Source organism: Triturus cristatus, chromosome 12 (genome assembly GCF_964204655.1).
Source record: "Triturus cristatus chromosome 12, aTriCri1.1, whole genome shotgun sequence".
NCBI classification, from domain to species: Eukaryota; Metazoa; Chordata; class Amphibia; order Caudata; family Salamandridae; genus Triturus; species Triturus cristatus.
Genome location: NC_140595.1, coordinates 285,639,810 through 285,667,172, shown reverse-complemented (window position 1 = coordinate 285,667,172; position 27,363 = coordinate 285,639,810). Strand labels below are relative to the sequence as shown.

Here is a 27,363-nt window from a genome sequence, read left to right as displayed (position 1 = left end):
TTTAGCACAGCACACAGAGGAGTGGTACTTTCAGTAGGTTAGGAGGTTAGTAGGTTAGGAGGACTTATTTTAGCCTTCATTCAGTAAAGAAGCTATTTATATATAAACCTAATTAAAAAAGGCAATGGAGCTCTGTATATTGCCAAGGCAGAGCCATCATGACATACGATAGAAGTGGTAGCTGGTTTGTGGAGTATTGCTGATGCTGCTTAATGTTAAATTGTGAATCAATGTCTGTAAATCAATCACCTCTTGCAGCACCATCTCTGCGTAACACATCAGCAAACTTGAGTCATGTGACGCAGCGCAAGGAGGATGAAGTAGACTGCTCGCACAACTGCTTCCCTTGCTCCAGAACGTTAACTTTTGGAACACGCTGGGTAGCCAAAAGAAAGCAATAACATTTTCTTTTATCAAATACATAGCTGTAAATTTTGGGTCTGGATATACAGTTCTGATAATTATCGTTAAGGTATTGTGCCTCTGTTTGATGATTGGTGGTCTCACGTGTGTGTGTGTGTGTGTGTGTGTGTGTGTGTGTAGCTCTCCATTGGACGCAGTTTTAACAAGGGGCCAGGAAGATAAAGTTGGACTCAGAGGGAAGGAGTCGGAAAGAGCGGTCAACGATGGAGGGGGCAAGTTGCGATGAGGGAGGATGGTGGGTGCATGAAACAGGCCCCCTCGTAAAACAGTGAAAGTGATGAGATAAGGACAAGATTTACAGGGTTGTTTACAGAAACAGCACTAGGAGCATCAACACTACATGAAACGAAAGGGAACCTTTCCAAAACATGGGCTGAAAGAAATTAAAAAATAGTGCGAATACACTAACTGAAACAGACAAAAGTGAGTGGTTCATTTTCTAGAATACATAGCTGTAATGTTTTGAGTTTGTATATATGTTTGCGATAATTATTGTTAACGCGTTGTGCCTCTGTGTGATGATGGACGGTCTCATGTGAGATTGTAGTTATCCATTGAAAGCTGTTGTAATGACAGAGAGGTACGCCAAAGCAGGTCTCAGAGGGGAGGAGACTGAAAGAGCGGACGACGAAGGAGATGTGAAGCAGCAATGAGGGCGGGGGTGGGTAGGCGAAACTGGCCCATTCAGAGGATTGGGTTGCCCATGATACATACCATTCGGAAAACAGCAAATGTGATGAAACTTACAGGACAGTTCACAGAAACGGCGCTAAAAGCATCAACACTACAAAGAAACAAAAGGAAGCCTTCCCAAAACATAGGCTGAAAGAAACAAAAAAAAACAGAGCACATGCACAAACTGAAAAAGAAATAGTGAATGGTTTGTTTTACACAATATATAGTTGATGTTGATGTTAAAGCATTGTGCCTGTGTGTGATGATTGGAGGTCTCACGTGTCGTTCTCGACTGGAAACAGTTGTAACGAGGTGCCAGGAGGCTAAAGCGGGACTCAGAGGGGACGAGACCAAAAGAGCGTCAGACCACAGTGGGAACAAGCCGCGATGAGGGAGGGGGTGGGTCAACGAAACAGACCCTCCAAAAAACAGCAAATGTGATGAGTTAAGAACAAGATTTACAGGGCTGTTTACAGAAACTACACTAGGAGCATCAACACTACAAAGAAACAAAAGGGAATCTTTCCAAAACACGGGCTAAAAGATGTTTTTTTTTTTTTTTTTTTAAATTGTGTTCAAGCTTGCGAAAAAAAGAGCATAAAGGTTTTCAATAGCCAAACCCCCAAAAAGTGAAGGGAGGAATGCTTGCAAATAGTCTCACCATTGGCAATCGCTTGGGTATCATTCCAAGCCATCTTTTGTCCACCATGCCAAATCAGGTTAGACCCAGAATTACCCAAATCAGTCTTAGCACTATGCCACTAAGAACAGTCAAGCCTGAACTGCCAATCCAGGTCTTCTTCAAACCGAAACGCAAACAACCCAAGACCAGTTAGGCCATATTGGCCTTTTCAGTTAGGTGCGGCTTAGCTCCAACGGTACAGTGAGGACAGGGCCCACACCAGGGTATACCCTTGGTCCCTTACGGTGTTACATCAAACACAAAAAAAATGTGATTCAGGTTGAGGAAAAGGAGAACACAGGTCTTCTGTAGACAACTTCTGTTTCAGTGAAAGATTCCAAACGGCCTCCACTGGGACGACTTTGTGCTTTAATTCTACCCTATTTCTAGGGTCCCTCAAGAAGGGCGAGCACAAATAGGAAGGATGCTGTTCTATCGAGACCAAAACCTGGAATGGACTTACTTTTTGCATACGTAGCATTCAAGGGTGTGTGTCCTGTTGAATGGTCCTTAAATCCATGTTGCTTCGTTAAATATCTCTTTGTGGCAAGACTGTGTGGTTGTCTATTAACTTTTTCCTTGCTGATGACTAGGGCAATGTCACATGACATCTTCCCTAGCAGTACCAGTAGGGTAAAAAGACACCAACCTCCCATGCATAGGTGAGAGCAGCCCATTCCAAAGACACTGCACCTGCACTCTCCCAACCGGAAGGAACACTCTTCCCAATGTCTTCTGGGATCTGCTTTTAATCCTGTTGCCTCAGCTTGCACTGACTCCCATTGGAGTTTTAGTTTCCAATCCCACATTTTCGGGAAAGGAAAGGTGAACACCTTCTGTTCTTGGCAATTCCGCATCAGTTTTCCCTCCCCCCCACCATCTCCTCTCGCGCCGTACGGCTGTGTAGAGTGCGCACAGGCATTCCTTCCAGCTGCCATTGTCCCGGACCTACTCTCCCACCTTTGTGCCTCGGACCAGCAGGGAGTGCTTCCTTTGTCCCCCGTGTGCCCACGTGCTTATGGGAAAAGCGTATTTGCTGATCTGAATGTGTATGGGTGCTGTGCCTCCCACTTAGCCCAGATGGCTTGTAGCTCTCCCTACATCTTGAAAAAAGAGGCAGAACCCCCTCACTCCAAACGGCATGCGACCGGGGTGTGGGGCTCATTCTACAAAATAAAAATCGGAATACTTTTCACGTACGGTTAGTGACTGTGTACATCAATAACAGTGTGAATGCGATAGAGCCAGTATAAATCTTGAGCCGGCCGTGCATAACATCTTTTTTTCCTGGGTAGCGAACCGTCCATGGGCAGGTGCAAAATAATGTACGAGAAAAAAAGCCTTAATTTTTCTACGTGAAGCCAGGCTGAGATGAGCAAATAATGCTGCATTTAATGAAATTTCACTTGCAGTTGCATATTTAAAAATAGAGCTTCCCTTGACAGTTATATATTACTGTAATCATAGGAAGTTAGGATACATTTTAGAGAAGGGGGAGTGTAACGTGCGCCGGCTGAGAGAGAAAGCAAGGCACTGCGGAGGGGAGGCGACAGTGAGAGCTGTAGAGGCGCAGGGGGTGGTGCAATCTCCTATGAATTGTGAAAGATAACACTGGGTCTTCGTCTATAAACCTGCAGTGCCTCGCGCGACGATGATTTCCCTTAAACCCTCGGATCAGCCGTTTTGAGGAGCTGGCTCTTCTTTTCATCATTTAGCTCACGCGGACTGTGGGGGGAACAGAGTGCGCGGGAGGGGGGTGCGAAAATGCACGGAAAGCGGAGTGCGGATGGGGAAGGTGGGTGCGAAAATGCACGGACAACAGAGTGTGAGCGGGGGGGGAGAAAAAAATAATAATAAACTGAGCACTGTGTCCGTGAAGCGGGCGCCATGCTAGGTAAAAAAGTTTGAAATCAAAAAACAAAAACAGAAAGCGAAATACAAATTATATTAGGAAGCAGCTACCATTACCTGTGCGACTTGTGTCACTTAATAAAGTAAATAGTTCTCGGAGCTGGTAATGAAAGCTCCCGAGTTCGGGCACAGTAAACGATCAAGTCCTGATGGGCGGTCCCAAAAGGAGACAGGGCGATAACAAGGAGGGACTAAGAAGCCTTCTTATCAAACGAAAGCCAGCATTTACCATGGACGATGACGCCAGTTAATGAAAAAGATGGGCGGGGCTTCCACCCCACTTCTAAAACATACTCTACTACATTATGCCTCACAGAGCGAGCAGAGACCTAAAAACTAGTACCTCAATCACAGAGCCACAAGCAGAAGGACCCTAATCAAGATGAGGCCATCAGAACTTCGTCCATGCTCCAGCGGAAAGAAGAGGAAACAAAGCCAGCTCATGCTGCCCAATTTGAAGGCACCAAATAAGAGTGACCATGATGCACACAAATGGTAAGCAATTGGGCGGGCTCCAAGACCTTTATTCAACACTTTGTCTCTTGCAATCAAGAGCGGATGCTTACGCCGAAGACATAAAAGGCTACAAGAGACAATTCCAGACCCAAGCACCAGATGGCAGAATAATGCACAGCATGTGAAGCCAGAAACAATTCATGCTGCAAAACTACAATTTACAAAGATTTCTATTTATATGCCTGTTTTGCCTTATGCAGATTCTTCTCAAACTAGAATATCCACATGTTAGTCTTTCCTCAATGCAGAAATATATTGCAAAGTATTGTTCTTGCTCCTTCGATTCTGCATTTGTGGGTGCACAACACTTTTTCCAGGAAAATATCCAATCCCAATGTTATGGTCAAACTAATGTGAGTAAATTGGTACATCTTGCATATCTTCTACAGTGTTGACTACAATCTCTGCATGGAATTTGCGAATTGTGTTTCTGAGTTTCTGAGCAGTTGTTTCACTTTTGGGAACAAACATTACAGTTACTTGTGCAACACAGTTTGCGAATTCGCCGTGGAAATTAGTCTAGTAGTGAGAAAGATAGGTTAGCATTAAACGTGGATGCTGCCCTCTATTCTAAAACAAATATGTGCAACAATGTGTAGTGATGTTGTCCCATGCGTAGAGGTGACATTTTAGATGCAGCCAGGTAGTGTCCTTTAAGGTTATTTAGTAAGTCCATAAGATGTATGGTAATGATGGAGCAGGGTTTAGCAAAAAGAAACCTGCACGAATTGATACCCCCAGAATACATACTAACAGTAAGTAGTTGTGGAAAACTAACGTACACCCAATATAAACACATGAGAAATTGCTTTGCGTATGCCTGAACTAACAAGTAAAAAAAAAGATGTAATAATATTTGTGGTTTGAAGGAAACGAGAATCGTTGCTTGAATAGGCCACATGTGCATCAGTAATTTACATGTTGCATCCTGCTTTGGAACAATAAATATTGCCGCTTTTGCACAAAGCTTATGCTAAGTAACATTAATGGGGAACAGTGCAAAGTGCATGGTAAACAGTGAAGGTTTCATTATCATATATTTAATACATGTTCATATTTATTTTGCTTTAGTGTGCTGGAAAAGGCGCCATCTTCATTAAATTGGCTGAAGTAGGAGGGGGTGATTCGAGGAGTGAGTCCGCTCTGTCAGAGACGAAACAGACGTGCTGTGCACCACAGAAAATTATACGAAGATGAAGGACAGTCTGATGATCGACTGACAAATGATGTCCAAGTTGTGGGACCGGAGCCACGTTCTGCGGATGATGTTAAAATCATGAATGAAAGACTGTCTAATTGTAACACGTTTAGAAAACGTGCGAACGAGCGAAGAACTAAACCCTGGGAAAGAATGTGGAATAATAAATTAGCTAAAGCATAGGTGAAGTCACAGTGGTGTGACAATGCCACCTCCTAAATCCACCAATCCACTTGCGAGTTCTGTAAAAGTTTGCAACAAATGTGGGATGGACATGTCAATTTTAGGGTATTATTGGGGTGCCTTTAGGAGTGTAGTTTACGCTTAGGCTGGCAAGAGAGAAGAGGGAAGATGTGTCGCTGTCCGTCGGTTTGCAGAGAGCCCTAACTGTTCCTGACCTGTCCTGTTCCTGTCTTTATCTTTGTTCCCTGATTTTATTTTTGGGGAACCACCACTATCTCCTAGGCCGAGGGGGTAGTTTTCTACAGACCGTCAGGTTTGTATTTAGTCTAACTCGTTCTCAAAATCTTTACTTATGAATGTATTTTTGCTGAAACATTTGTCTCTTCATCTATGAACTCTATCAAGGATATGTATTATCTAGATGAAACTATTGTCTCTCCATCCATCCCCACCGTTAGGTGTATTATGTTTCACATATATTTTTGCTGAAAATCTTGTCTCTGACTCTATCCAATGTCATTATTATGAGATGAATTTGTATTCATTTAAAAATGTTGCTGTTTTCTCTCTTTGTGAATTTCGTTATTTACATCTGTGACTGTATGCACTGAGCATTGAGAAATATTAGAAATAAAACTCATAAACTTTATCAAGTGTCTGTGATTATTTAGCTGTCTAAATGTTATATTAGAGAGTATTGTCATTGCCAGCAACTATTCAACTAATTGGATCATCGACCAAGCGGAAGGAAAGTTGATGCAAAGGATTAGTTATTAAAAAATGTCTCATTTGAATCTATGAAAAGGAAAAATTGAACGCACAAACAAATTGACGCCAGCGCATCAGGGATTCTAGGTGAATGTGTTTGGCCATTGAAGTATGATGTTATTGAGTATTGATCCCTGATCAATTATTGGTGCGGTGCTGGATCAGAAACAGCCCCGCCAGGAACAGCCTGCTAGCTGCTCAGCACAACTTCCAACTGTCAACACTCACATCAGGCACCCAAGCATTCCACTCATGTCAATCACACCAACATTCCACACAACACTCACACTGACTGAGCAGCTAGGAACAAGGTTGTGGCAATGTACTGTGGAGCTGATTGGTCTATGACCTAAGAAGGTCAGAATGTGGCATGGATTCCAGTGTGGAATCAGAAGGGCTATCGTGGGGGTTCTGTAAGTGGGAGTTGGAGATGAGCTGTTGGTGGATGAGGTGCCAATAAATCCACTTGCTTAACTACTTGACCTGCCTCCTGCTTATTCATATCTTTGAGGACACTACATTTATTTGGCGACGAGCGGGAGTAAAGGCACCTCAACATCGACTGGGCACTAACCTCTAGAAGGTGTCTGCGTGGATTCTGGAGCTGTTTCTCATCATCTCTGGTCGTGAGGAGGCGCGGTTGGAGGCCTATCTGAGTGGCGTTGCTCCGGGTACGACACAGCGAATTTCTTCGTGGAGAGGATTTTTCGGAAGGAGGAGAACAGCTGGTGGTATCGAGTGCGCGTGACCGCTCTGTTACTTGGATTCAAGGCCGTGAGCGCGAGGCTTCTGCGTGCTTGCAAGGGAGTTGCCAAGGGAGACGCGAGGCTTCTGTGCTCCGTAATGCATTGTTGTTCAAGGCCGTGAGCGCGAGCGTTACCAAGGGAGACGCGACGCTTCTACGCTCCGTCATTTGCTTCGTCTTTCAAGGCAGTGAGCGCGAGAGTTAACAAGGGAGACGCGAGGCTTCTGCGCATGTACCAGTAATTTCCAGATGGAGGCTTGGATGTAGCCAATGAGAACCTCGTTGGGGGCCATTTGAGACGCGAGGCTCCTGCGCATGTACAAGTAATTCCCAGTTGGAGGCTTGGATGTAGCCAATGAGAACCTCGTTGGGGGCCATATTGAGTCGTTGGGAAGATTACAATGCACTTGTGAGGAAACACCGTGTTTGGAAAAGGAAGAACTTTGTGCTCATTTCTCTTGGAACCTGTGAGAATCTGCATAGTATTCATACTTTTAAACATTTTATGGAAATTTTGGATGGGTTACTGCTACCAAAGGTGGAACTGGTCGCTTATTTAAAAAAAAAAGAAGAAATTTTTTTTTTTCTTTTTATTTTATTTTTTCATTCTCTCTTCCTATTATTTTTAGAGTGTTCTGATTTGATGTTCATTTTTAAAATTTAAGATTTAAAAGAGTTTGTTGTCATGCAGAATGTAACTCAACCTCCGTTTTTTCTAACTAGTCCAGGTGAGCCGAATGTAAAATGGCAGAAATGGAAAAAGATTTTTACGAATTATGCGAGGGTTTGTGGCACGAATCTCAGTGCCGAACGTAAGCATTCGTTATTGTTGCATTGCCTTGGGGGTGAAGGTCAAGAGGTTCTAGAACATTTACCTGAGTTAAGTGCTTCCGAACAAAGGAACCTCAATGAGTATGAAATATGTATTGAACAATTGGACCGTCATTACCTCCCAAGGCTGAGCACGATAATGGAGAGGTATCATTTTGGTCTAAGGGGGCAGAAAAAAGAGGAGTCGGTTGAGGAGTATGTTTCGCTTAGAAAGATACTCCTCAACCGACTCCTTGGACACCTACTTAGAAAGGTGCCCAATTTCAGGTGGTGAAGGTTGGGGATTTGGTTAAGATAAGAGCTCCTGTGGGGTGTCAACCTTGGTCGAAATATACTAATGTAAGACCTGTGGTTAAGGTGTTCAACAACGCAGTTAAAACAAGTGATGGCAGGATTTGGAACAAGAGTCGTGTTGTAGTGGTTAATCCTGTGGTTTCTGTTGGTCAAGCAGATAGCGACAGGTTAATCTCCAGTCCTGGGTCCTCTGTTCCTTTGTCCTCTGGTTCTAATTTGCCTGGGGTCTTGAGGGGCATCCGGGAAAGAAGTCAAAGGGTGCGCAGACTTCCTCTGTATATGAAGGACTATGTTAGGTCATAGGTTGGTTCTGTTGAGTGTGGGGAGGCCCATTTGCATATGCATATGTCACATGTTAATGTTTCACTGTGAAGTTTTTTCTGTTCATTTTAGTAACATGTTACTCTCTATCTTGATTTTGTGTGATACTTTCTTTTGTTTATTACCATTTGCAATTTTGTTATTATTATTGTTGAGGGGGAAGATGTGTGGCAATGTACTGTGGAGCTGATTGGTCTATGACCTAAGAAGGTCAGAATGTGGCATGGATTCCAGTGTGGAATCAGAAGGGCTATCGTGGGGGTTCTGTAAGTGGGAGTTGGAGATGAGCTGTTGGTGGATGAGGTGCCAATAAATCCACTTGCTTAACTACTTGACCTGCCTCCTGCTTATTCATATCTTTGAGGACACTACAAAGGTGAAAGGGAACATTATAACATAACATGAGGCTACTACACAATGGTTCACTAAGGACTAATTTAACATTTAAATATGTAACGTTTGGAAAAGAAATTCAACTCAATACAATTACTCTGGCCTATGTGATGCAATAACAGTGGATATCTGAAGCCCACTAGTGTGCGGTTACCAGTGAAAGAACTTGCTTCACCTTTGTTTCTCCACCTTGCCAGGGTGTCCAGAGACCAGAGTGCAGCACAGAAATTATGGTTTGTGGTCTCACCTGCCACTCCTGGACCTCTACAAGCCTTTGCCAACTGTATACGCCCCAGACAGCTCGGATCTCTACAGACCTGCCCGACAAGAGAAAACAATCTCTACTGGCAAGCGGCTCTCACAGTGTCACTCTAAGTGTGCCACAGCTTTGTGTAGAAAGAGGTCGGATAGCACTGATGGTGAGGGGCTTGGGGGTGCTGGCAGAAGATCAGTTTTTTTAATATTTGGATTTGGGCATGGTAGGGTTTATTTCATAGCAATGGAGGCAGGAGGCCAAACATGAATATGTTGAGAGTGGTAGATGTGGGTGGCAGAAGGCCCGTTTTCTTTTTACATTTGGAAGAAAGACCAGGTTATGCATCACTCCCCCATTACTCCTCCATTCCTGTTTACATGCTGTAAGCAGTGGCCGATCATTTGCGAGGCCAGATATACAATAAAGTCCTACAAGGCTAAACTGTGGACAGGGGTATTTTTCATATTTGCAGTTCAGAGTGACCGTATAGAAAAACTGAGCTTTACTCTCGTTCTGTATCTGATATCACCGAATCTCAGTGAGAAAAAAAAAATCCCCTTTATTACAGAACTCCATATACGGGTCTAAATGAAAGATGACTGACTTCCATGGCATGTGCTAGAGAAAAGGTAGACACCCTGAAGCCCTTTCACTTTACTCTGTGTAGCCATACTGAATGCAATTAAGTATATATGTGTGTGGTTGTGTGTCAAACCATTATACCAGAAGCCATAACCAGAACAACTACGGCACAGAGGGCAGAGTTTTGACCCATGGCCTCTGTCTTTGTTCAAATTCTACTTTTCTGTGCAATGCATCTTAACAGGGTAGGTGACGAAAGACAGACAGACAGACAGACAGACAGACAGACAGACAGACAGACAGACAGACAGACACACACCTGTGCTATAAGGACAAACCAAAGGAAGAGTGGCATTTTAGAAATGCCAACAATATACCAAGAACAGAGTGACATACCTACACACAATCGCACCATTTTTCTTGACTTCATTTGCGTTTTATGCTTGTTTATACTGCACATCAAAAGTGTGGTTAGTTGATGTAGCATATTCCATGATGCACCCAGAATGATGTCTGATGCAGGAGAACCCAGATGATACCATACATGCCCATTCTGTGATGTGCAAACCGCACACCCAAGTTACTGTCCACAATCTGCATTGCAGCAGGCAGTGCTTGGAAGGTCTTCTTGCATTGGAAACTGACTGGCAGGCACTTCAGCCAGAAGGAAGAATTCGGGATATCCTCTGAGCCGCTTTAGTGTTCAGTAAAAGTAAATCAAAGACTTGCGCACTATGGTAACCAACTTTGAAAATTATGACTCCAGGTCCCAAGCAGCACTATGTCAATCAGGAAAAAAGAGAATTCTTCAATCCTATGAAGTCAATGGTAAGACAAGGTCCTTCTTGCAGCGTTCTTCCAGTGATCTATCTGACTTTACAGTGAAATTCTGTTCATGCCTTAGGAGTACACCAAAACACTTCTAAGTGGAGGCCAAGCTGAATAAATTCAATGAAACACTGAATAAACTTGGGGCAAGTGAAAGGTGACATTAATGACTGCAGAAGAGAACAGTGGCCAGACGTGCCTGCAGGATACCCTAAAATAAGAGGGATGGTTAATATCTTCATTATGCGAGGGTACCCTAGAAGATTAATACTCTTTTTATCAAAGTATATTTTCAAACTTTCCACTGGAGACACGCATTTATTGTCTACTGATAATTTAAACAGTTGTTTGGATACTACAATCGGTTTGTGCGTATGTATGCAAGTATATGGTATTTTTATAGTGCAAACCTATCATAAAGGCAGCAGAGCAATGTTGTCTTCAAACACAAGCATAAAGTCACCAAGTAAGAGAAGCTTTATTGAAGATAGTTAATGTATTATGATGCAGTGTTCTCTAGAGAGGTGAGTTTTTAATTCATTCTTAAATTGTAATGAATGAGGTGGTCCTGATTGTCCATCCAGATCCTGAGTGTTTAGATGGATAAGGCATACTTTCTTATTATTTTCTGGTTTACACTTCTGAAGGTGTCCTGGCTGTGCACGTGCGGAGATTCACCAGAGGTGGTTAGCTTGTTGGAAAAATAAATGGGGGTGTAGGTCATAATAGTTTTTTAAAGGATGCAGCTGGTTTTGAAAATGGTGGAGGATGACAATGGGAGCCAATAGAGTTCCATCAGTATGGGGTGGTCATTTATTTAACCGTCAACAGATGTGGATATGGGGATAGCACGTTATCCCTGTATGCAAGCTCTTATATAGGAGCCCACCCAAGCAATCCTAAATCCACAGCTGGGTGAGAAGCAGACATGAGGATGAATGACATCACTTCAGTGGCTGAGGTTCTTGCGTCTTATTAACATATGTTAGGAAGGTTTAGCTCAACTTGCCCTGATTAATGGCAATGTTCCAGTTTTTTCCCTTTTTTCCAGGCCTGTCACATTTTTTCATAGCTATATATGCTTTCGGAGGATATATGACAGACCTATTAAAAAGCCTCTCCCATCTAATTTTTCCCCATAGAATATATCCTAGATATATAAAACAAAGTAACCTTAGAAGTTAAAAAAAAAATGAAATCCATCTTTCTGCAGCATTCCCACATTCTGGGAGGCTTTGAAAAGATTCCAATACCTTTGCTATCCTTATTCTAAACGTATTTTGAACACTGTATTTAAAGCTAGTTATTTGCTGAACTTTAACTCACAAAAGTGAAAAATGTTATTCAAGGAAGCAGTTGCTTTCCAAGTCTGCCATGTTTCACCCAGCTCCCTAAAGACCGAAGCAACATTGTGGAATGGTGTATGAAGGTCTTTTGCATTACATGTCTAACTCAGGTCTGCGGACAGAATGCCTTATGTAAGGTCTTTATTTTTTACAGCTGAAAAATCTGGATAAAAGTAACATAATAAAGGTGGACACACTACCTGGGATCCTTAAGTAGTAGTTGTCGGATGAAATCCTTGGCCATCTCGCTGGTTTGCTTGAAGTGGCGGTCATCAAACTCGTAGTTTCCTTCCACAACATTAGTCAGGGTCTCTGCATCAGTTTCCCCTTGGAACGGGGACAGTCCACTTAACCTGGGATAGGGATAAAATAATTGAACATGAACATTAATCACCAGCAGAGTCTGAAATAGAAACACAGATGGAACAGAGTGGAGCATGACATCCACAGTGAGTGAAGAGAGACAGTGCAGGACCAGCTACAGGGAAAACACGGAAAACCTTGGTATTCAGTGGTTGTCTTCTGGGGCTGAAACATTCTGACCTCAAACTTCTGAGCTGCATTAGTCGTACCAGGTTAAGACAAATGCTTTCACCCACACCAGGTCCCGAAACTCAAAGGAACAAAAGTGCTGCATAAGCTTTGGTAATGGTACAAAAACATAGCTCTTAAGTCTGGATAACGTGTAGGAAGAGTATTTGGCAGGATGTATGAGCCTTATGGTGCACATCTGCTGTGAACTTCCACAGGTCTTTGCTTCAACAACGAAACTACAGGAGCAAAGAACTTTACAAGTGGTACTTAACAATAGAAATAACTGGCATCATGAGCACCATGTTCGAAGAGCGCATGTTAGGCTTGTTTACCAACTACATGGTTAGTTTTATGGGTCCTGATGCCCCATTTGCAACTAACAAGGTTAATGTTATACCACAACATAGAGAACTCAACCCAAAGACTACGATCATATAGTCAGAGAATAGGCAACTTGTCACTATTGGTCAAAATACATAAAGGTCATACGATACGGACTAGTCTCCAGGGCCAAACTGATGGCATGCATCTGGCCAACGTGCGATTCACTTCCAATATCGCACAACTACTAGTGACAACATCTCGTGTGAACTATGCAGTTAATGGGTCTTGAAATTAAAGTGGTAAACTGCAGAGATCCTCAAAATAAACCATCAAAAAGATAACAATTGGAGGTTCTTCTCACACACAACAACAGATGGTGGTCCAGTGAATGTATCAGCCATGTCCATGACTATCTTAAGGCTCAGTAGGTGAGCTATTTAAAGTTTTCTACCTTTCTAGTGAAGAAGCATATTCAGGGGGTAAGACAGATTTCAGACCTTTTTATATTGCTATTGCTAACTTACATTCAGTGAAAAAAGTGGAATTACTTTTTTAAATCTCCATGCCTCATCCAACCTTTTTTCAACAATATCAATTTTCCTGTTGTTAAGAATCAAACACTTTGGCCAAGAACACTTGATTCTCTGAGCCACCTCAATAACAGACAGCTCAAAAAGGAGACAAACACATACTTGGCATAACCAGGTAAATAATGTTTTAAGGGCCTCAGCCTTTCTGGAAAAGGCACTTGATTAAATCTCTGGAAATTGTTGTCTCGAGAACGAACTCAATCAAAGGGACAGAATCATAGCCAACTGAATTATGAAGATCAGGTGAAAAACGACAAACTACAAACTGCAAAAACAAACTGAAAACACTGACTGCCAAGATACCTACCGTACAAAACTATTTGTCAAAAAAAAGTAGACTTGCACCTAAATCTCCCATGAAACATGTCCCCTTCCCAAATATGCAAGTACTGCAGTAAGAATGGTAAATGTCCTGGGTGTGTCCTACACAGCAGCACATATTTCTTTAGTTCAGGAATGTTAGGCATGTAGAATGTGTAAGGTTGGGTATATGGAAGGTGACATCAGGGATATGAGAGTTCTGGGAAGACCGTTGGGAGCTGGGCGAGGAAGTGGTTGGATGCTGTTGGTGGTGTTATTATGGATCAATAAACTGCATGTGAATTCAGCCAACATTTACCTGGCTTTTGGGCCTCATTACAAACAGTAAACTAATCCAGTCCTACAATAAGTGGAAGTGAGTTTAGTTGGGGGTACAATTTAAACTAGGTCGATTTTTTTAAGGTATATATTTCAATATGGTCAACATTTTGGCAGTTTACATTTTTGATTCTCGGTTGTTACATACTGTTATTTTCAGACTTATATTTTGACATGGAATGGCATTTTATGCCATAAACCCTGCAAAACCAGTGGTTAGACACTGCTTCAGACATTGAAATGGTTGTGCTTCAAATGAAGGAATGAGGTGGCATGTCCTCATGCTACTGTTGAGGGCTCTAGACTACTTCCAAAATATTCCACTACTAAATTCATAAAGCTACACATTTTGAGTCATACTTTGATGAGAATCAAATTGCCCAAAACTGGATAAATGTTCACCACCATGCGCTTCTCTTATAACCACACAAACACTCTTCATATATGTTGATTCTCTTCTATTTTTTCTATGCACATTTCTTCTATGACTTACAGCGATTATGTACCCATGGCTGGGTGTCGAGTGCCCCTAACCAGAAAGTGTAAACATTGCTAGACACTGCTTTTAATTATATATTGCAAATTACAGATGCTTCGATTAAGTATGAAATTATACGACAAGGAGACTATTGCCTGCATAGGTATTAACTCTGCATGACTCTACTTTTAATGTGTGTGTGTATATATATATATATATATATATATATATATATATATATATATATATATATTATCTACTGGCGGTCGCCAGTAGATAGTTATAGTTAGGACCTATTTTCCATAGGAAATCCGCAACATTCTATTTGGAATAACGTTGGCGCCGGTTGACGAATCCTCGCGAAATTTTCCAAACTTTTGGCCAGCTCCGCTCCGCTCCTACCCTGAAAGTTTTGCGGTGATCCGTCAAGCAGGGGCCGAGAAAAAAGGGGGGTCCCAAAACGCGGTTTCCCCATGCAATTTCCCATAGGATCTGTTGTCGCAGCTACAGCCCGAACCACTGAACGGAATGACACCAAATTTGGCAAAGAGGTAGTCCTCAGTTCGGACTCGTGCCTTTTGCATATATGGTGTGAATCTGTTCAGTAGTTCCTGAGAAAATTAGAGTAAAAAAGTTAGTGATATCTATGGCCGCGGAGGATCCGCGGACCGTACCCGCACCCTCCCCGAACCAAGCTCGCAGCCTCCTGATTGCGCGCTGAATGCTAATTGGCTGTCGAGTGTCTCTCTACATTCGAAACCAGGAACTGTTGGCGGCCATTTTGTGTCTCGGTAGAAGCGAGGCTGAAGAAGCAAGGGGAATAAGTGTGTAAAACATATAAAGGGGGCAGAGTGGAAATACTCTGACCCTCTAGAGGTGCTTAGGGGTCCCAGAAGGACCCCCTGGGGCCCCCTTTTTAAAACAAAAAAAACACGGGGAAATGCGCGCACGGTGCGCGCATCCTATCACGTTGGATGCACGGATTCTCCCGCGGTGGGTGCGCGGATCCACGGCAACGTTTTTTGAAAAACGACAAGAAATCATTGGTTGTATGACAACTTTCTACACTGAAAGGTAGGGTGTATATTTCTGTTTTTTTAAGGTATGATAGTTATTGGTTAACAAAAACAGATTGTAAGGAACATTATATATGATAAGCTGATATGTTGAAAAGTCAAGCACACTTCCCGTCTTGTGTAGGAACATTGTGTGCTGAACTTGTGACCGGTGAGCTCAGTGCAGTGTTCCATGACCTGTTTCTATGGTAACAGGCAGAAGGCAGATTGGGGGAAGGGTTGAAATGTATTTCAGTTGGAAAGGGTTGAAATGTTTAACCAATAGAAATGTGTGTTTGCTTTTGAGTTTATGTGCGAAGGATTGTGATTTGATGTTTACATGTATATGTGTGGAAAATGAAAGGGAAACTTTCATTCTTTGCTTTTGCTGAGAGGTGCACAGTGCAGAGATTCTGTAAAAGAAAATATGGTGAGTGATTGATATACTTCTTAATCTACAAAAGAACTTGAAAGATGAGTTATTTAATTGTGAGGGGATGTATGTAGACTATTTTGATTTTAATCAGACTAATGTATTTTTCCAGCTAAAGTGTAGGGAGTACTTTTTTTCTCTACAATGTGTGTGCATGTAGAAACCATTCTGTGATAAGGATTTGTGTTTTTCATGTGTTTGTAAACAGATAACTGTGCAGTTTTTATATTTTGGTAGAATTAGAAACCAGTCATTGTTTATGAATTTGTGAAATGAGTAATGTTATGTTTCTATACTAAAATGTAGTACTACTTTTAGATGAAGAAATGTGTTTTGGTATAGTGCAAGGGATAGTGTTGTTTGTCTAGAATCACACAGTGAGTCGGTGTGCATTTGGGAACCACTGTGAGAGAAGCATTTGGTAACATTGTGTATTTGCTGACAGATAACTGTTTTAACTTGTCATGTTGTGAAGTTTTAGTAGCATTAGAAGATAGTTATGGCTTATGATTTGATTAAATGAGTCAGGCTTTGACAGAAAAGTGCAGTCCTGAAATATGTAGATTGGGTGCAGTTCCCTTACCCCTTCCACAGTAGTGAATGAGTTTTGGTAAAGTCCTAGGATAGTGTTGATTGTCTAAAATCACACTGAGTCTGTGTGCATTTGGGTAAGGATTGTGAAAGAAGCATTTGGTAACATCGTGCATTTACTGACAGATAACTGTTTTAAAACCGGTCATGTTGTCAAGTTTTAGTAGCATTAGAAGCCAGTCTTTGCTTATGCGTTGATTAAATTAGTCAGGCATTGACATTAAAGTGTAGTTGTGAAATATGTAGATTGTGTGCAGTTCCTTTACCACTTCCACTGTAGTGAATGAGTTTTGGTAAACTCCTAGGGATAGTGTTGTTTGTCTAGAATCACACTGAGTCTGTATGCATTTGGGAACCACTGTGAGAGAAGTGTTTGGTAACATCGTGTATTTGCTGACAGATAAGTGTTGTAAAACATGTCATGTTGTCAAGTTTTAGTAGCATTAGAAGACAGGTATGGCTTATGCTTTCATTATATGAGTCAGGCATTGACAGTAAATTGCAGATGATAAATATGTAGATTGTGTGCAGTTCCCTTACCACTTGCACTGTAGTGAATGAGTTTTGGTAAACTCACAGGGATAGTGGTGCTTGTTTAGAATCACACTGTGAGTTAGTGTGTATTTGGGATCACTGTGAGAGAAGCATTTGGTAACATCATGTATTTGCTGACAGATAACTGTTTTAAAACCTGTCATGTTGTGAAGTTTTAGTAGGATTAGAATCCAGTCTTTGCTTATGCGTTGATTAAATGAGTCATGCTTTGACACTGATGTGGTGTACTTAAATATGTAGATTGTGTGCAGTACCATTAACTCTTCCAGAGTAGTGAATGAGTTTTGGTAAACTCCTAGGATAGTGTTGCTTGTCTAAAATCACACTGTGAGTCTGTGTACATTTGGGTAAGGATTGTGAGAGAAGCATTTGGTAACATCGTGTATTTGCTGACATATACCCGTTTTAAAACCGGTCATGTTGTGAAGTTTTAGTAGCATTAGAAGCCAGTCTTTGCTTATGCTTTGATTATATGAGTCAGGCTTTGACATAAAAGTGCAGTCCTGAAATATAAAGATTGTGTGCAGTTCGCTTACCACTTCCACAGTCGTGAATGATTTTTGGTAAACTCCTAGGTATAGTGGTTGTTGTCTAGAATCACACTGAGTCTGTGTGCATTTGAGAACCACTGTGAGAGAAGCATTTGGTAACATTGTGTATTTGCCGACAGATAACTAATTTAAAACCTCTCATGTTGTCAAGTTTTAGTAGCATTAGAAGCTAGTCTTTGCTTATGCATTGATAAAATGAGTCAGGGTTTGACACTAAGGTGCAGTACCATGTACTATTCTGTTCACTGTGGCAGAACTGAAAATTTAAAAGTTTTACCTAAGCACTGTCCTAGAAGTAGTCCGATTATTTAGTCAGTTTCTAAGTACCAAATAGACTGCTTCAGATGTCTATGCGGTATGCATGTAGTGTTCTAACATGCTATACACTTGTCTTTTACACCTTCAATTCCCTAGTCAGTATCCATACACTTCCAGGAAATATCCTGTCACTTCCTTTGCAGTCCTCTAGAGACCCATTCAACAGCATGTACTAATCCATTCACTGTGCCAAAACCCAAACACTTATAAATTCACCAAGACACTCTCTTTCCAGTACTCTAATGATTCAGTCACTGCCTAAGTATTCATGCACAGAGCCAGGTCTTAGCATATGGACTTCTTCAAACCCCTATCCACTATGCATGCAGTCCTCTAAGCACCTACACAATTGTCTTTCTCACCTTCAATTCCCTAGTCAGTATCCGTTCACTTCCAGCAAACACCCTGTCACTCCATTTGCACTCCTCTAGTGACCCATTCAGCATCATGTACTAATCCATTCACTGCGCCAAACCCTAATAAATTCACCCAGGCACTCTCCTTGCAGTACTCTAATCATTCAGTCAGTACCCAAGTACTCATCCAGTGACCCGGGCCTTAGTATATGGACTGCTTCAAACCCTTATCCACTATGCATGCAGTCCTCTAACCACCTACAAAATTGTCTTTCTCACCTTCAATTCCTTAGTCAGTATCCATACACTTCCAGGAAATACCCTGTCACTCCCTTTGCAGTCCTCTAGTGACCCATTCAGCACCATGTACTAATCCATTCACTGTGCTAAAACCCAAACACTTATAGATTCACCAAGATACTATCTTTGTAGTACTCTAATCATTCAGTCAGTGCCTAAGTATTCATACACTGAGCCAGGCCTTAGCACATGGACTGCTTCAAACCCCTATGCATGCAGTCTTCTAACCACCTAGACACTTGTCTTTCACACTTTCAATTTCCTAGTCAGTATCCATACAATCCAGCACTTGTGACTGCCTTTGCACTCCTCTAGTGACCCATTCAGTACCAAGTACTAATCCATTCCCTGTGCGAAAAGCCTAGTACTTATAAATTCACCTAGGCACTCTCCTTGCTGAACTCTAATCATTCAGTCAGTACCCAAGTAGTCCTGCAGTGAGCCAGGCCTTAGCACATGGACTGCTTTAAATGCCTATGCAGAATGGATGCAGTCCTCTAATCACCTACACAGTTGTGTTTCACACCTTCAATTCCCTAGTTAGTATTCATACTCTTCTAGCAAACACCCTGTCACTCACCCAGTGTTTCTCCTTATAGTACTGTAATCATTTAGTCAGTTAGCATGTAGACTTTTAGTGAGGTAGGCTTTAGGGCATGAACTGCTTCAAAGTAGTATGCACTATGCATGTAGTGTTTTAACGATCGTCACACTTGTGGTTCAGGGCTATAGTTTCTTAGTCAGTTTTTATATAAAATGTGTTTGTACAGTAATGGAATAGTATAAATTTGAAAGTTATTAATATACTTTTTTGTGATTCTTTTTTACAGATACAGAACAGGAGTGTTTCTCATCTGTTTGCACTCTTCTCGTGCAAGATTGTTTGGATGAAGGGTCCTTAGGTGTTTCATCATACTTGCTGTGCCGCACGAGTATTTTTAGTTAGGATCCCCTCGTAACAGAACTCTTTGGCAAATCTTGCGAATGAAGAAGGTGGCATTGGTCTTTGTTTGCCCCTTGGAAAAAGTTAAAAATTTCTTCACCAGTGAAGAAAAACGTTGTGGCCGTGGTGCCTTCTGCAAAAAAAATTCCTCAGATTCGGTAAATATTTTAAAGTGGCAACATTTACAGTTTTTGTAAGTTAAACTTATAAAATTTTGATAGCTGTATACATTTTAAATATCTGTGATTTGTTTCTTGTGGTATTTTGTTGAGAATACCATGTTGTTGTTTTTTTAACAATCTTTTTGATTTTCCAGGTCTGTCGTCGACATCCGTGGTTCCCACAGGAGTGTTCCGCCTTGTTGTTTTGTATTATTGTTTTTACATTTTGTTTATTAGTTTATTGTTTATATTTATGTTAATAAAAAAATAAAGTTTGGAAATAGATTATCGTTTATATTTTTATTATTATAAAAAATAAAGTTTGGAAAAAAAAAAAATAATGTTTTTGGTTGTTCTCTTAACTGCTGTGTGACTCTTTCTCGTTCTTATTACTGTTATTTGATGGCGTCCACCATGGTGTTAAATTTTGGGGCACTTATCGCTGGAATACTAGTGATATCTGCAGTTTGCACCAACTTCTGAATAGTGTGTTAGATTTATCTCAACTTTACTTCCGTTAAAGTGCTGATAATGAAATGGAGAGTAGCCGTTCCTGTGCAAAAAGACATGAGGTGCACCTTTGCGATTTATTCTAAATACTAAAATCCTGTATTGTATTGCACTGAGGTATTGGCTGCACTTACAGTATACACACAAAATATATTAAGAAATCTCATTGTATTTATATTGATTGGGAATAGTGCGTCAGGTGCTGGATCTTGACGAGATACACTGCTCAGTTCGTATATTGTTGTGCACACGAAAAAAATCACATCACAACTTTCACACCAATTGCAATGCGAAACAAATTCCGGCGATAAGACACGTTAGCACCAGGGATTTTACACCTGCTTTCTGCTGGTGTTAAGCAGGACAAATACCTGCACCATGAAAGGGAACACAGCCAAGAGCCACACCAGAACACCCACAGGTGCCATAGAGTCAATGAGCATGATACAGGGATACCCATGAGGGCCAGAAGACTCATCTCAACAACTCCAGGACCGCCAATGCCCCCCAAACCCACATCTTAGTAAGTGTGTCCCTGTGGTCATTGTCTTAGCATGATAGGCATGAGCCCTGCAACATCACAGTGTGCTGTCACCTCAGCGTTGGCAGTGAGCCTGGATGTGTAGCTACGTACGCATCCTCCTGCATGCACAACTGGCGTGTGCTGGTCTGTTGTTCACAGGTCAGTGCAGGGGTGTGCCTATCCGGCAAGGGGAACGGGGTGTCTCGGACATGTCTGTGTACAGGAAGTGCGGTAAGTGTGTCTCTGTGTTCTGGTGAGGCCTGTTACAAGAGCAGCAGCAGTCGATGATATAAAGTGGCATGCACCACCTCCAAACGGCACTGTGATGTTGTTGTTGGATTGTAGCAGGACATGCGAAAATTGGCATTACAATGGCGTGCCGTACGAGTGCACGAGATACAACAGCTCACCGTACAAAAGTGTGGGGGTTCGTGGGAGGGAGGAGCAGCCGTTTGGCAACATAACACACAGTGAACTCGACCATGTGCCACATGCTGGGCATCTCATCCATGATGACCACGGTCGCAGACATCCCACAACACCAACGACTGGCCTTTGTACACATCCTGTATGAATGCAGCGTGGTTTTCACTTCTATGCTCGTTCAGTGGTGTGATGTTGGCAGGTTGTGTGACTTGTGCTCCTTGTTGGTGTGTTTCATTTTGGCCATTGTTAGTCTATATGTGTGTTGTACTTAATTGTGAATGTGTGCTATTCTACCCATCTCCCCCCTCCCCCCACTCCCTGCTTCTTCCTCTTCCTAGTGCTGTTGTGTCTATAATTTTGTTGCTGCACACATAAATAAATGTAAATAATAAATTAGAATAGTTCATTGATTCTTTTAGGTTTCAAAACTTCTCTATTGGTTTCTTTTTAATTTTCCATATGAACCGTTTTTTTAATATTCAACAACACATAGAAGTCAGAAGTGCAACGTATTCTATCAACACACTTTCTAGAACATTCTACAATACGTGCAGGTTAAAAGTTCATCAATTTTTTAAAAACTTTACGATATTTTTTTGTAACATTTTCTTGAACATTTAACGACACATGCAGGTTAAAAGTTGACGATTGTTTTAAGTTCGAACAGTGACTTCCAAATGCAAGTAGCAGGTGTGGTTGAGCTGAGCAAATTTTATCCTATGATAAGTACTCCACGTTGAAACTGCTTTTTCTTAACCAATCACAAAGATGCTTTTCCACAAAACTAATGTGCACCCTACTTTTAAAAAAGAATGCTTTTCATGATATCTTCAGAGATAAGTTATAGATAGGAATTAGCATTTAAAAAACCTTTGAAATTCACTGAAAAAACCATAGGTTTCATGCACGTTATAGTTAGGAATTGGCATTTAAAAAACCTTTGAAATTCACTGAAAAAACCAAAGGTTCCAGGGGCGTTATAGTTAGGAATTGGCATTTAAAAAACCTTAGAAATTCACTCAAAAAACCATTGGTTTCAGGGGTGTTCTAGTTAGCTGGACATTTCCCTCGTACAAAACCCTAGAAATTCCCCTGTTATAGTTAGTTCAGCTAACTATAACTCGCGCCCCCGCAATGCACTGCTGATGATGTCACATATTACATCACTCATGACATGGTCAGTGACATCACTGATGACACCTCAAATGACATCACTGATGACATCACTGATGACGTCATCCATGTGATAAATTAGTGCATCTTCTGGCACCCTAATATAACCTTTGATACACCGACTCAAAATTTCAGACGGCCATTTTGACAACCATAGATACTCCAATACCAATAACTACTCACCCACTCATTGACTTTTAGGTCTACATACATCTCCACTCACTCACCTGTACAGTCACTCATACTTACAGTCACTCTGTGCATTTATACACCTATATAGACACTCACACACCGCCAATCATCCATTGAGGTACTGATACATGTAGTCAGTCATGCAAATAATTAATCACAGTAAAATTTACTCACCTATACAGTTAAAAACACTCAAGTTCACTTACTCATAAAAATACTAACAAATTCTGTGTCTTCCTGCAGAAAAACAAACAGCACATGACACAGATATCCTTCCACTATGGCGCATACAGCCACTCCCAAAATCACACACTCTCACAATTAGATAGTTATATACTCTTACACACATATACACCGCGTTTCACATATGTAGTTACTGACACATGTACAACTGAGATATACATTCAATCACTAACACACCCATACATACACTCACCCAACCATACAGTCCATCACAGATGCACTCTTAAAAACATGCACCCACTGAATCACCCACTCACACATCTAGTCACAGAGTCACACACACCCTACCCACACAAACACTCAGGCACCCATACAGATACTCAGACAACCAATCAATAACCCATATAGACACTCATATAGCTATTCACAAAACCATGCAGCCACTTATACACCAACACACAGACACATACAGACATTCACACAGTTTAGTCACTAGTCTGCAGTAAGATACATTTAATGACTCACTTATAGACTCAGTTACGCAACTAGAAAATCATCCATTCACACACTTGTACCCCCACTTATTTTTCAACAGGCCTTTCCCTATATATATTAAACATAATAAAACTGTTCAGAAACACATACTCAATGGATGATGTCATCAGTGATGTCATTTGAGATATCAGTGAGGTCACTGACCATGTCATATGTGATGTAATATGTGACGTCATCAGCATGTGCATTGCGGGGGCGCGAGTTATTGTTAGCTGAACTAACTATAACAGGGAAATTTCTAGGGTTTTGTACGAGGGAAATGTCCAGCTAACTATAACACCCCTGAAACCAATGGTTTTTTGAGTGAATTTCTAAGGTTTTTTAAATGCCAATGCCTAACAATAACATGCATGAAACCTATGGTTTTTTCAGTGAATATATATATATATATATATTATCTACTGGCGGTCACCAGTAGATAGTTATAGTTAGGACCGTGTTTCCATAGGAAATCCGCAACATTCTATTTTGAATAACTTTGGCGCCGATTGACGAATCCTCGCGAAATTTTCAAAATAGGTGGGGCGCTCCGCTCCGCTCCTTCCCTGAAAGTCTCGGGGGGATTCGTCAAGCGGGGGCTGAGAAAAAGGGGGGGTCCCAAAACACATTTTCCCCATGCATTTTTCCATAGGACCTTTAGTCCAAGCTGCAGCCCGAACGGCTGAACAGAATTACTTGAAATTTGGCAGAGAGGTAGTCCTCAGGTCAGGGATGTGCCTTTTGCAGGTCTGGTGTAAATCTGTTCAGTATTTCCTGAGAAAATAGCATTTAAATCAATATATATATCTATAGGCGCTCTCCGAGCGCGTACCGTAAGCTTACCGTACGCGCACGCTGCCGTGCGTGAGCGCGATTCTGATTGGTTGTTAGATCTTAGTAAACATTCGAATCGGTCAAAACCAGGAAGTGTCGGCCGCCATTTTGTCTCTCGCAGTCTGAGGGGGTGAAAAACAAAGGTGGATAACGTGAAAAGGGGGCAGGCTGGGCAGTTCCTGACCCCCTAGCCTTGGTCAGGGGGTCCCAGAAGGACCCCCAAGGGCAAAAATGTATTTTAATTTTTTTACGAAAAATCGCGGAGTGCGCGTAGCGTACGCGCACGGTAGGAACGTAAAAATTCTGCGAACCACGTAACGGGCGCGCACGGTACGTGCACGGTGAAAAAACTTTAAAAAAATAAATAAATAAATGCATAACTTAGCATTTAAAAAACCTTGCAAATTCACTTAAAAAACCATAGGTTTCACACATGTTATAGTTAGCTGGACATTTCACTCGTGAAAAACCATTGAAATTCCCCCGTTATAGTTAGTGCAGGCAACTATAACTCACGCGACCGCAATCCTCTGCTGATGACGTCAGATATTACATCACTGATGACATATTGTCTTTCTGAAAAAAAATATTTGTAATATATGTATAGCTAAAAATTAATGGAAGAAGACATGAGTAAATAAGTGTCTAAATACAATGATGTAATATCTGACGTCATCAGCAGAGGATTGCGGTCGCGTGAGTTATAGTTGCCTGCACTAACTATAACGGGGGAATTTCAATGGTTTTTCACGAGTGAAATGTCCAGCTAACTAGAACATGTGTGAAACCTATGGTTTTTTAAGTGAATTTGCAAGGTTTTTTAAATGCTAATTCCTAACTATAACGTGTGTGAAACCTATGGTTTTTTCAGTGATATATATATATATATATATATATACACACACATACATTCAATTTGGTGGACACTCTTGGGGGTTTAACACAGGAAAATATATATATATATGTATATGTATATATATATAATATATATATATATAATGCTTCCAAGACGCTCCTTCCGATTGCTAGGGACCCATGGGAGTTGGCGCACACGTCGGCGGAGCATGCCGGAAATCTTCCTCTATTCCAAAATATCAATAATCGTGCGCTCTCAGTGCTAAGAGATTCCAACAGAACATATGGTACAGCAAAAAAGGGTGTTTATTCACAACGCGTTTCAACTACAAGAGTCTTGAACACGTGAATAATTGTGCTCTTACTGCTGTCTTAATAAAGTATTGTTTGACTGTGGATATAAACAAAGGACAACATAAATGTGCACAGTATAGATACGGCAGACATCTTGGAACGGTCTAAGCCAATACTATAGCTGATGGAATAAATTGACACACAAAATGCTGCAAATGCATACATCGTCCACTGTTGGCATGCGACAGAAAATAAGAATTCATCTGTGATCATAATGTCTTACACCAAACAAGAGGAAAAATTTAAAGGAAAAAATTGTATCGCTGGTGTGATATACAAGACTAGTGTCTGAATGCATATGGGTTGCAAACTTTTTTGCTGTACCATCTGTTCTGTTGGAATCCCTTGGCACTGAGAGCGCACGATTATTGATATTTTGGAATAGATATATATATATATATTTTTTTTTTGTTTGTTTCATCGACATAATGCACCAAATGTGGAAACAGAAAAATTAGCCCCTCCAGCTAGAATACTTCAGCCAGTACATTATTCATCAGACAATTTGATGGAAAATCATAACACATTTTGACCTCACACAACTCTTGGTCACATGACCTGTAATGTCATTCGATGTGTTCATCAATATCGTCACGTATTCAACACAAAATAAAGTAGATAGATCCACATAGTTCACCACATATTTATCTCATCACATTGCAATAGCGTTTTGTAAACAATTGTAATCATTATTATACTGATTGTCATTCAATAAACATTTATTACTTCATATTTCATAGGCTCTAAGTAGCCAGATCATCCATTAACATCGACGTACTTGCACAGTACAAAGTTCCTCTTTCAATTTGGTGGATGATGCATGAAATAAAGTGCATCACAGTGACATTACACAACTTATTGCATTTGTGTTTGTTTTGTTGGCTAAAGAAGCCTAAAAAATGGTTCATGTCAACCAAGCCCTGATTCCCGTAGTTATTAGTAGGCTTTAACTCCCTCCAATTCATTATACTCAAGTGCATAAACAATATCTTTTTATCTATTTATATACATATCTATACATATATATACACACATATATATCTACATGACACTGCAGTAGTGATAAAAAAAACTCAGACAAAGGAGGCAATGTAGTAATTATGGATGCCTCTTGGTATGAAGGTGAAATCATGAGACAATTTTCACAAAAGGATTGTTATGAGGTCATCAATATAGAAACATAAAACCTCAGTGGAAAGTTTCCAAGGGAGTCTAATTCAGTGGAGAGACTTAGGCATTATAGATGAAGATGAATTTGGCTTCTTGAGATCTGATTTACATATTTCCAAGGTACATAAAACCTTAACTGATCCTCCAGAAAGGCCTATTGCCACCACTAACAGTTTTCTGGAGAATACAGCCATTTACATAGACTCCTTTCTCTCTCCTTTTGAAGTCACTCTCCCGACTTATTGCAGGGATAGTGGAGATGTCCTAACTAAGATTGAGTACATTGTATGGACCGATACCTATTTGATGATTACAATTGATGCATTGAGCTTGTACACTCGCATTGGTCATGACTTTGAAGTGAAAGCGTGTGCGTTTTTCCTAAAACCTAGGCCAGCATGCTTATTTTGTGCAAAATAAGATGCTCATTGTTAGGATTCGCTACTGCCTAAGAGAGAATATTTTTGTTCACGATGGCGTGTTTTATCACAATTGAAGTGGACTGCGATGGGCACCTGCTTCGCCCTCAGCTTTGCCAATTTGGTGATGGGCTGGTGGAGAAGCAGGTGGCCTGGGCAGATGCCAACCAGGAGTACTCGGACAGTATCCTGGTCTGGACCCGGTACATTGATGACTTATTTATTTTATAGTCTGGTCCGAGAAAAAGACATGCAAATAAATCATGAAATATAATCAGAATTTGTAACATTTGAAATTCACTGTTTCTATGAGCTCCAAAGAATTTAAATTCTTGGATATACTCTTGCAGGTACAGATACATACATCGGCATATCGAAAAACGACAGTGGGAAACAGCACACTACATTGC

At 41.1% G+C, this 27,363-nt stretch overlaps 1 protein-coding gene across 6 annotated transcripts in view; it reads right to left on the bottom strand.

Annotated features, from left to right (window-relative positions):
* Positions 1–27,363, bottom strand: part of LOC146775882 (death-associated protein kinase 2-like) — a 668,281-nt gene that overhangs the window by 34,448 nt on the left and 606,470 nt on the right. For all 6 annotated transcript variants that reach the window (XM_085639575.1, XM_085639576.1, XM_085639574.1 and 3 more), the window contains one exon: positions 12,153–12,305. In XM_085639575.1, the coding sequence (XP_085495701.1) occupies positions 12,153–12,305 (153 nt within the window). The remainder of the gene's footprint in view (positions 1–12,152; positions 12,306–27,363) is intronic.